Source organism: Acipenser ruthenus, chromosome 10, assembly GCF_902713425.1.
Source record: "Acipenser ruthenus chromosome 10, fAciRut3.2 maternal haplotype, whole genome shotgun sequence".
NCBI lineage: Eukaryota > Metazoa > Chordata > Actinopteri > Acipenseriformes > Acipenseridae > Acipenser > Acipenser ruthenus.
Genome location: NC_081198.1, coordinates 50933470 through 50945728, shown reverse-complemented (window position 1 = coordinate 50945728; position 12259 = coordinate 50933470). Strand labels below are relative to the sequence as shown.

Here is a 12259-nt window from a genome sequence, read left to right as displayed (position 1 = left end):
AGGTCATAGAGCCATTACTTAGAAAACTAAAATCATAGTTAACAGTAAGAAAACAGTGACATACTGTACGTAGTAGATCAAATGAATCTTCTACATTTTTAAACATTTTGAATCATTCCTTAGTTATGGGTGTGTCTCATAAAAAGACAAAAGGTAAATGGACTGATGTTAGACCAGATAACAGGTGACTGCTTGTGTAACGTACCAGTGTAACCCATGTATTTCTGTCCAATTTCTGCTTTAGATTTTAAGTAATACACATGCCTGTCAACATTTTTTTTTCTTTGTACTGCCTCAGAATTCCATGTGGTCTGTTTTTCTTTTTTATATAAAATGCTGGTTGCGTTACATACCATAAGGATGCATTGTGTGACAGTTTGTAAAGTCATACATCTTCAGCACTGTATATATTACACTACCAGTCATTAAGCAGTCACACAAAGGGAACTTTGTTTGAATTTGCAAATTGTCAGTATCTCATAAACCTTTTTAAGTTTCATATTTTCAGGGTTATTAAAATTTGGTGATTTTCTCAGTCAAGTTCGAACGTGGGTATTGTGCAAGAAAAATCCTTCTGTGAGTTATTGTATGAAGTTGCCACCACCACAGTGTTAAAGCCTCAGGCTGTATTTTGGAATACGTTTGAAGCAGTGACTTATGCAGGGCTATATAAATAATCCATGCTGAATGTGTTGGTTGCCCTGACAGTAACCTCTGACCTAACATGGCTGCCGTACTGCCTTGTGTGTAAATTTCTCTTACTTATAAACACACTATAACAACTGTTATCCAAACTAATTGGGACGAGGGGGTGTTCATAACATTTTGTAAAATATTTGTTTGGAGAATTAAATTATTGTAAAAATTGTTAAACCGACACCCAAACTGTTACAATACCACCCTCTTGTTTAAATTCCTTTTGTCCTAACGGATTCACATTCACGTCTGTAATTGAGTAGGAAAGTCCATGTAGTGAGCGGTCATGTGGTCTGAAGATTTAATTGGCCATTGCGTTAATGCCAGATTCAAACAATTCAATAGAGTTTTTTCAGAAATAAAGTGCAGCAGCAGAATAAAGGCACCTTTTGCCTTTTATTTGTCAGTGTTTGAGAGAGTTTCTGTTTCTGTTGAGTTGTGAGTGAGTGATTTAACTACAGTAAACCGTGTTGTGATGGGCCGTTCCTTTCCGATTTGTAGAAACAGGGTTTTTTTATCTTGTTTTACTCTCATGACGTATTGTTATGGAAGGATGTGTGACTTAAATAGTAATAGTAAAAAAAATATGCAAAGGCTTTTGTTAACAATATTCATTATTGTGTTTTTTAAATGAATAACTGTTTTGAAGATACTGAAACCTATGCCCCATTTCAGAAAGATAATAATACAATTGAAACTTAAAACAGTACAAAACAAAAACTCATCCTTCCTGCTACTGAGTTGTTTCTTGCTAGGTTTGCCATAATTATGCATCAGATCACACATCAGTTACGCAAGGAATATCATTTTGATTAGGTAAGATATTTTTTATTGCAATTAAATACAACATTATGAACTCCTTAAAATGCCACTGTATGGGGATAGAATTGGAATCTAAAGAATACTTTAATTAGGAAGCCTGATGTTTCTTTTTTGTGAAGTTCCATTAATACACTGCCATTACTAGCATTTTACACAACTTATTGTATAGTAACTGCATTGCAACTACATTTTAATTATGCTGTAATCAGTGCCATTTAAAATAAGAATTATTTTCAGCAACAAACCTATATTGTGTAAAATAATAATAATAAAAACAATGGTTTCAATTATTAATAATCCTCTCTCTCTCTCTCTCTCTCTCTCTCTCTCTTCCTTTTATGTCTTTATTAGTTTTTTTTATGTTTCTTATCTTGTAGACACTGAGTTCTTGGTTAAAAAGCAGAGCTGATAAAGGGACCTGTTTTTCGCTTTATTGTGGTTAGGCACACCTGTAACACTAACATGCAGTCAGTTACAAGACAAAAGCAAAACAGGTTACCGCATCCCTGTTTTGCAAGGGTTAAACATTTATTTTGGGCTATTATGTTTGCACGGGACTTTCCACCATTAAGAGCCAATCCAATCTTCAGGCTCTGTTCAGCACCATGATCTGTTCATAATATCCTCAGAAGAGAGGGACTTTTTTAAATGAAATAACATGCTACCAATAAAATACACATGATTAAATAAGTTAAATAGTTCAAATACAAGTACTTTAAATACATCAAATAAAATACAGGTAAATTAACTATGTTTAAAACTGTATGCATTAAATAACATAACAAAAGTAGAACTACAGTGTAGTTCATGCAGAGTACCTGTATTCCAAATAAATGTATAGCAGCTCATCTAGATCTGGATATTACTAGCTGGTAATGCACAAGGCAGTTATTTTAGGGATATACTGTCAATTGATTTTTTTTCTGGTCAAATCATACTTGTTCTTAATTACACATTGTGAAGATAAAAAAAACATAGAAGAGCAATATCTAAATGAACACAGCATGCCACAGACAATCAGGAGTGCAGGGATATGGGTTACGCTTCTGACTGCCACATTCATTTCATAATAACGTAATTTCACTGGAACACCTTCTGAAGGTCCTTCTGATGAGATAATATACTGGAAAAGGTCGCATCATTTTGGTTGCATTTTTCAGTCATGTTACATTTTCAGTCACGCTTTACATCAACTGGGCAACAGTTACCAGTAACTCATTACAGAATAACGAAGGAGGCAGTTACCTGTAACTCACTCAGTGACACAGGAGTAACTGTTAATAATGTTGGGGTTGAGGCGAGGACTGAGGCAAGGGTTGACTTGGTAATGTCTGACAACAATGGTAATTGTTCATGTTTAATATAAATAGTTTTGTCCTCAATTATTTTGTGATTTAAATGATTATAAGTGAATCTGTTACCAAGTGCTAGAGATTTTTTTCGAATAAACACCTGATGAAATGATTTTTGCTAGACAGTGTAGGATTTCCTTTATTACAGGGTCTTAATAAATCTAAAAAATACATTAAAAAACACTAACTATCCCATGTTTCAGGTGAGAAACTGATCCGGTACGGCTACACCGATATGCGCTACGACATGGGCCTCAAGGACGCAGAACTGGTGCATGCCCACATGATGGACCAAGCCATCAACAATGCCATCTCCTACCTGGGGGCCGACTCCCTGCGGCCCCTTGTCCACCACCAGCCTGTGTCCATGGCGGACGTGGTGCCCATGATGAACCCGCTGTACTCTCAGGTTTACCACCCGGGCCGCGTGGAGAGGCCCAGCAGCAGGGAGGCCCCTCCCGTGAACCTAGACTTCCAGGCAGACAGACCTCTCTCCCTCATCAGACCAAAGAACCCGCCCGCCGAGCACGAGGCCTCGCCCAGCAACAGCTGCCTGGAGTCCATTGACTCGGAGAGCAGCAGCCACGAGGAGCGCCCGGGCCATCCCAGCAACCCAGCCTTCAACCCCAAGAGCAGGCGGAGCAGCCCAGCCTACACCAGGGAGGAGCAGAGGGCCCTGGATGCGAGCAAGGCCTCCGCTGCAGAGGCAGCAGCAGCAACAGCAGCAGGAGTGGCTGTCCCCTCCCTGAGCCCTTCCAGAAACCAGTACAGGGTTTACAGCGGGGATGGGGAGCAGGTCAAGGCCTTCAAGTGCAAGCACTGTCGGGTCCTCTTTCTGGACCACGTCATGTACACCATTCACATGGGCTGCCATGGTTACAAAGACCCTCTGGAGTGCAACATCTGTGGGTACCGGAGCCAGGACCGCTACGAATTCTCATCTCATATCGTTCGAGGAGAGCACACATTCCGCTAGGCACTGAGCCAAAGGACACAAATGAAGTACAAAAAATATGTGTATACATATGTATATGTGTGTACATATGTCTATGTACATACAATATACAGGTATGTATAAAACAGTCTAGGAAGGTCTGCACTTAGAAATCTGAATTATTTTACTTTTATAATTTCAACTTCCAACAAACAATCTAAAGGAAGATGTTAGGAGTGGGAGAGAGGGCTTCTTAACTGTTGCTTGGGATTGCATAATACCCTGTTTTTTTTTGGGAGGGGGGGGGTTTATGTGTATTTTCTGTAGTTCTGAGCTTCCTCTAAGTTAGTCATACAGTATGAATCTTCCTCACCAGAGCAGCTATAGACAGATTTGATTCTGTTGCATTAATTTATACCCTCTTAATTCTTTCTGTCATAAGAATTTGCCTCAAGACAAAATGCCTTTCCTTTAAGTAAATGTAGTTTTTAGTTGCAAACAGGAGAGATCTGTCAGTACTGATCGGACACAAATTAATCGGGTGAGTGTATTTTCTTATTTTTTTAAATCAGAAAAGCGCACTTAATATGTTTTTGCATGGAGGGATTTTTGTAGGTCTCCTGGTATTAGTTTTAGTTGAGTTCAGTGGCCACCCTTGAGAGTGAAATGATTATTAATTCAGACTTAAGCTTTGGTGCCACTATTTGTCTCTTGTTTGCAGCAGCAAAGGAAGAAGGGAGAAGCACACAGTGGTTATGTAATCCCCAGACATATGTACCTATTTATACTTTGTGTTGCAGTTGTATGTTTGTATCATTGTTAACTGTAAGCATTACTGTAAGCAAGTGATGGCTCACTTTGCTTGTGGTACTTTCTGTTTTACTCAAGATGAGGGAATATGAGCCAGTTTGATGTTATACTGGGAGCCGACAGTCATTTCACAATGTGGGCATATCACTCAACTCTGGCACTGGGTAGACGTAGCTAGAAGCAGTTTGAAAGCACATCTTATAAAAGATGGGTGAGATTTCCAGATCTTACTGTAGCGCAGCTTACAGTAACCTCCTTGCATACTTCTTATCAGGCAGTTCAGCTCAGATACAAGCTAACAGTTTCAAACCCTAGTGGTCTAAACGGTGGAGTCTCTGGTGACAAGGCATCAACCACACCGCAGCTCCTCATTGAAGCATTAGACACCAGTTCATAAATTAGCCTCTCTTGCCATCATAGACCAAATCAGAATTCATTTTAACTCTTTTACTACACGATGCCTAGGTATCCTCTAATGGCTCCGGTGGATTGTAAAGCATAGTATTTAAAGAGCAAGCGAGAAAGACATGTCCGATTGGGGTTGTTTACTGAAAACAGTACTGTAAGCACCCTTAAACCGTGAAACCCTCCTTACATTTCTAACAATGTCATTCATTATTTTATAAAATAAGAGAAGATTTTAGCTGTTTTATTTTTATACACTGTCATATAAACAGTATTTATCAGCTGAGGTTTTTACAATGCACATCAGCTAGAGTATCTGACACTGGTTCATTTCAAATTCAAATCTTTCCCAGAAAAAACTCCCTTTCGACACATACTGTACACATGCAATGTAGTGTACGCACCTCAATGCTAAAACTACATCTTTCATGCAGGCGGTCATTATAGACAGGTTTGATGGCACTTCAGGGGTTGTAGGTGCTCTTTAGCGTCTTCAAGACTTGAGTTTTATGTTTGCAATGTTTCTCGTGCATACATGACTGGCATTGAGATTCTGGCACTTGAAGGTTTTTAATTACCTCACTGGCATCAAATTTAGAAAACTTTCAGATAAGGGAACACGGCTTTACTGTGAAACCTCATTTCTATAAACCATTCAGGTCTTCACTCTCCATATGAAGCGGCTGTATTCTACTTGTAGGGTTTTATTGAAGGCGATCATTAACATGTTCTGTTTGGAAGCACTGAGCAATTGGCTAAACTCATTAGACGCAGGACTTTTCCAAGAGCTTTTCCAAAATAATAACCCAAATCCATGCAGGACCTAAGATAGGTCAAGGTACTGTCTGGCCAACCAGGTGTAAACCAGCCTCTCCTTCCTGGTTGGGACCCAACAGGTTCTGGGTTACCTGGTGGCAAGTTTAGCAGAACTAATTGATTATGAATGGGTTGCATTCAGTTTTCCCTTACTATGCACTTGCCAAAAACAATCAGTAATTAATGTAACTAGGATACATACAGATTTTTAATTTAATGAAATGTTTTTGTTTTAATTTTACATTGGGAGTGAATTACCAGCCCGGTGTTATGCTGCTGCCTAAGAATATTGTATAATAACTGTTTTTCAATAACCTTTGCAGGGAATAGAAATACGACTCCTGTTGCATAGGACTTTGATTCATTCCAGTTTAATAAGACACACCTGAGCTTGTTACGTATACACTCTGGTTAATCATGCTCATTGTAAAAGCTGGAATGGGTGAAACTGCTGTGCAATCAGAGTCTTATTTCCATCCCTGCTTTGTTGGACTGTGTTTAAGGTCCCTGCAGATCTGCACTGGTTAGTGACAAGAGGACGGTCATGCAGTACCATGTTTATTTCACCTTGAGGATGAACACTTATGTAATTACAACCTCAAGACTGAAGAAAGCATGGTGCAAGAAATGAGAAATTATGAACAAAAAAAACATTAATTGTAAATCTGGTTGTTGCAAAGGGACTTTCCAATGAATGATGTCTGTTCTTCAAATGAAGATTGGAACAGAGTCATGTAGCCAGTTCTGTGTCGTGTAGCTGAAGCTGTAACAAGGGGAAGGATTTGTTTGTACGTTTTTTGTTTGTTTGTTTGTTTAGTCTTTTTGTTACAACATTTTTAAACTGTGATAATTTTGACTGATTTATTTTTATTCATGAAGCACTGTCATTTCTGAAATTGGGGTCACATCATGTAGCTGAGATACATAATACATGTGCGTGCACACAAACACACACACACACACACACAAACGCACACACACACACACAGAACTATTGATGGCACTACAAGTGCTCATTTGTGTTGATTAAGATTAAGAAAGGAAGTCTTAAACTCATAAGGTGCAGTAAGCACTACAGCTGCATGTGTAGGTCTTGCTCACTCCCACAGTTACCGAACAACACCAAGAGGTCTTGTCAATTGTTGATGAAATGTGCATATTTCTATTTGAAACCTCTTGTTACACTAGAACAAGTCTAGAATCTAGAACAAGTTCATTTACTTTAGTCTTATGTTTTATTTAGTCTTTTAGTTTTTGGGGAGGTGTTTTTCTTGTTGATAATGTATTAGATTTATAAGCTGTTTACATATTTTTGTACTAAAAATGTAGTGTTATATATTGGGCATAAATATATGTAAACGCTTGAAAAAAAGATCAAATGGTGCCGCTGTGTAACACACTCATTTTTGGACTAGGGTACCTGCCTGTTTCCTTTGCTTATTTAATGGTGCAATTATATATGTGCTTTTTATTATTTTCTTTTCTTGGTTTGGTTGTAAATGTTCTTAAAAATGATGTAGCCTATTATGCATATCTTTTTTTCATGAGAGACTGCAAGCTTTGGATAGGTATATGAGTAGTGAGTTGTAAAATATGGAGAGATATATATTTTTTTAAATGCTTTTAAAAGACTTCGCAGAGGGTTCTTTTAAAAATGTAGCTTTCTTTCTGAAAAATTGTCGTGATCAGGGGGAGTTTTGAAAACGATAGCATGCTGTATTGCAGTTCAACATGTTTGACGGGTTATTCGAGACGCTGGTGGAACTTATTTTCGAAAGTTTCTTCTGTTATGTCTGATGTGTGGGTTAGAAATAAGAAATCAAACTCATTGCATTGCTGTTTGAGATACTTCAGATTTCACAATGAGCCTGTTGTTAATCACGCCTGAGCTGGAATAAACCAACCACAGAGGCATACTCTACCAGGCTCAACCATAATTCATGAAGCTCACAATAAAGTGTTGAATGGCTTGAGTCTTGTTTTCATCCCTGGCTGATGAGCACCATTTCGTAGCCTGCCACGATATCTCCGAAATGCTTTACACAAGTCGTGTCAAAATATCCAAAGACACTGATGTCAAAAGGTGTGGACTGTATCTTCCACAGACTGGTCCCTGTCTTAACCCTTTGAATCCCAGCTGAGAATGGGTTCTGTGAGCCTGGTAGAGCAGCAGAGTCAGGAGGCATTTTTGATGTTAGTTTTATTTTTAGTTCAAGATATTTTAGCGGTGTGAAGTGGCCTTATCCCTAGGCCAAGGGTTGGATATTTAATGATTAGGCATGGGCACCAGTGCCTTTTGGGTCTGTGATGTTTACAGAGCAGATGGGTTCTTGGTTGTGCACAAGGCAGAGCGGTAACGCTGTGCTCACATGTTGCTTTACAGGCATGCATGTTATCACATGCAAGGTGGGCTCACTGTCTCGTTTGTTTAGCTGGTATAAGCATACTTGTTCACATCACGTGTATATATATATATATATATATATATATATATATATATATATATATAGAACACATTTAAGAGAAATACACAATTAATACATTCTCCACAGAATCAATTTCCAGGACACATTTCGTTTTTTTTTTTTTTTTGTGATTTGTGATAAGAGATATTTCAGTTCTTGTTTTACTAAAATAAATTCGGTCCCTGAGGTGTCAACTCAGTTCTATTAAGGGGACCAGTTTGCTTTGGAAGATAACTGCCATTTACAGAACCCGGGTTCAAATGCTCTAAAAGCACTGCTTTAACACCTGCATTGCTTCCCTGTGGCAATAATCAGTCAGACTTTCCAGGTGATGTTTGTCAGTTAAGAATATTATTAGCACAGGGTTATTTTTGTATGTCCTCCTGTGTCTAGAGGTTTCAGAATCATACAACAGTGCTGTGTGTCTTTATCAAATCCATCCACAGTGTGTTTCTATATCCTCATTGTTTCTGACTTGTTACAGATGGTACTGCTTATAAGAGTCTGTGTACAGTTATTTTATGTCAATATTATTTACAGGTCAAAGCAGTGTTTATATTCAGTATACTTGTACTGTACTAGCGCTGACACCTTTAAACCATATTACTTTCATGTTAAAGTTTTAGGTACATTTGAAAACAATATAAGTACATTTATTAAAACTGCATGATATTTTGAAGAACAAAAAAAGAAAATGGTTTCCATCATACATACAGTTGCAGCTAATTAAGAATGAATGGATATTGGTGGCAAGGGGCTCGTTATAGGAATTTAAATAATGGATGTTTTTGTTTCACACATTTGAAACTGCTACCCTCATACAGAGCTAAAGAAGTGCATTTTTTCATTAAAGTGCAATAGTGTTTTTTTTTTTTTCTCTTTCTGAATCGTTCTAATGTATAAGTAGTTTTTTGAAAATGGAAGTATATGAGAACCGATTTTGGAATCTGTTAAATACTGCAAACTAATTGGACTGGAAGAAATGGTTGCAGAATGGTACTCATTTGAATATGGGTTTTGCTGTTACTGTTTTGTATTGAGTGCACACTGGAATAAATGTAGGGAATCTCAGGTACATTCACCTGCAGTGTGTGGTTGTGAGTTATTCCCTTTGCTGTTCATGTTTTAAACAGACATGTGAACCGACGCTGAATTTGTGCATAAGTTGATACTAAATTACATACAAATATGTTAAACCCCAACTTATATTATGAATTACTTATGATACGTTATTTAGACAGTATGTTGAAATTGTGGGTTCCATCCAATTAAGACTTTCGTTGTTCAAATTAAAAGTTTTTTCGCAAAAAAAAACAAAACTTTCTATACTGTTGTTTTTAACAACAGTCTAATAAAAAATCATTATTTCATAAAAAAGCACTTCATCATAATTTGTCCAGTAATAAATAAATTCCACTGAGAATGACTGCAGATATCACAAAAGACCAAGGCAATTGGAAAATGAATAAATAAATAAATAAATACAAAGATAATGACGTTGGAAGTTACATATTTACTCTTTAAATAACAATACATACTATTAGTCCAACAAAACACAAAAACAGCAAAAACAATACACTAATAAAGAGACCCTTTATTGAAGGTTTGCACACCATCATCCCTAACAGTGTACGAGAGTTTCTCTCTTTTAATTCTTTTAAACTGTGTATTAAGGAGGGTACTATTTAAATGGTTGAAAATCTTGCAGTATCCTACTCAGTTCAGGTAAATCGAGTAGCCTCTAAGAGTGTTGTAGAAAGAGGCAGTTCTGAGTTGTGATTTCTGTTTTAAATTGTTTAAACTGAGTGTATATATCTTATTTCCTGCCTACGTCGGGGCACCGAATGCCCTAATTATTACAAGCACTGACTTTCTCAGAATGTCCTAGTTATTCGCAGAGTGGTGTTCCTTCTGCGGTACCGCAAACACTTAAGAGGGTGCGCTCTCAAAAACACAGATTGTGCAATTTGTCAAGAAAATAGAAGCACGACGTTCAGTGAAAAACACCTCTTGCTTGTGTTCTTCTAAATATAAACGTTACAGAAAGGTGAGGTTGCTTCGGTTCCCCACTAGAATTTGACACCTTGGCCATATGCACATGAGAAAACAGGCGTTTGTGATGAGGTGTTAAACCTCCAGCTCACCGTATTGTCATGGTATGTTTCACATTAACAGCAAATCTGTCCCTTCTTAATTAATAAGAAAAACTCCTTACTGGAACAAAAAAAAAGGTCAAGCATACAATGCTTAAGCTTGTGTTTTCATCTGTGTCAAAACCATAGTTTCCCACGGTTAGTTACATTTATTGATTGTTAGATGATCCGAAAACAGCAGAGAGGAGGAGGGGGACTTGAACTGCAATGACTCCCTTTCCCAAAGTCACGAGTCAAAAAGCAACAGAAGACAAGTGGTTTCAATCAGAGCTGCAGTTATCATGTAATGTAAACTGCTACAGTACAAACAATGAAGGTTTCAATTGGGGCTGCAGTTATCATGCTATGTAAACTGCTACAGTACAAACAATGGAGGGCTATTCATCCTGTGTTGAAATAATGCCCAGCACCCCGCTATAGTATATTTTATTGTGAAAGGGTGATAGTAATATCCCACACTACAGACTGCTGGAAAAGGGAGACAGCGTTTTGTTAAGAAATACAATCCAATTCTTTTTAATGACAGGCTTTATATTGTTCAGTTCCCTATACTACTTTGAGAGCATTCATTCGGATGGAGCAGAAGTGCCAGATTCCACGTTTCAGTGGTATATACAAAATAACATGAATTCAGTACTATATATATATATATAGTATATATATATTTACACAGGGTACTCTGAAAGAATCAGGCCCAGGTGCTTGCTAATCTAAATGCCTGCTACCCCCTCCGCTTTCCATAGCCAACCACCCATGGTCTGCACATATTCACGTTATTAAGAAGAAAGAAGAAGAAAAGGTTGCACAGCCATGATGTATATCTACCACAGGTGCATGGAACATAAAACAAAGATAAAAATAAAACCCCACATAGAAAAGATAACTTTAGTTTAAAAAAACAGGCCAATGAAGGATAAAGTTCAAACATAACTATTATTATTATTATTTTTATTATTATTATTATTATCATCACAGCATCCCACAGCCACACACTGTCACTTTATAGATCCACACTTCATAACACAACAGTAACAATAATGCACCGCATAGGAGCAGTTTTGTTAACACCTGTGCATGTCAGGGCTATTACATCAGAACCAATGTTGAGCACGGAAAGTACGGAGATCATATCTAGATGCATTACAAAAGAGTCAGAAGATAAGCAGGCTTCCTTCATTATGAAATTCTGGTCATCTAAACATTTGCAAGAATAACGTTTCTACAGAGCTCTGCACAAAACCATTTTCTTGGAGCTGATATTTGTTTTCAGTGAAGATCTCTTAACCAGCCGATATGCTGTGGGTACATGCAGTGAAGGCGTGTGGTTTTATCAACAGTGAAGACCCAAGTTGTTTAGTTTTTCTTTTTGTCTAAAGCTTGCTAAGGTGAGCCCTTGCTCTTTTCAAAGTCCTTTCCTAATTTCACAATGATCATGAAACTGCTCACACAGACCAGTTTGGTTTTTGGCCTTTGGAAAATGTGATTTCTGTTTAAAGTGACAAGGTTTAAGTCCATGTCCATTATAGAAAAAAATTAATGAATCCTTTGGGATCCCATTGAGCCAGTTATTACCTTGAAGAATCTACAGAACTGTTGACATACTACACCCCCACAGCATTACCAGCTACGACAACACAACGCGATTTGGAACAAATATCGCACATTGGTCATGATGCGATAGTTCAATCTGAATTCAGTTCTTTCTGATTGTCTTCAAGGCACTGCAGTGCAGCAGTTCACTCAATTATTATACTGTACAGTGGTGTGCCATTTTCATAACGGATGCTTGTTAGCCATTAGATGCCA

The 12259-nt window shown here is 37.7% G+C and overlaps 1 protein-coding gene across 4 annotated transcripts in view; it reads left to right on the top strand.

The window, feature by feature from the left end:
• The window catches only part of LOC117410817 (zinc finger protein Helios), a 50394-nt gene extending 40869 nt beyond the window's left edge, over positions 1 to 9525 (top strand). For 3 of the 4 annotated variants that reach the window (XM_059032557.1, XM_059032555.1, XM_059032554.1), the window contains exon 8: positions 3074 to 9524. In XM_059032557.1, coding sequence (XP_058888540.1) covers positions 3074 to 3846 — 773 coding nt within the window. In that variant the 3' untranslated portion in view covers positions 3847 to 9524. Of the gene's footprint in view, positions 1 to 3073 lie in introns of all 4 variants that reach the window. The other variant, XM_059032558.1, reaches the window with a different exon arrangement.
• Positions 9526 to 12259: the final 2734 nt, after the last annotated feature.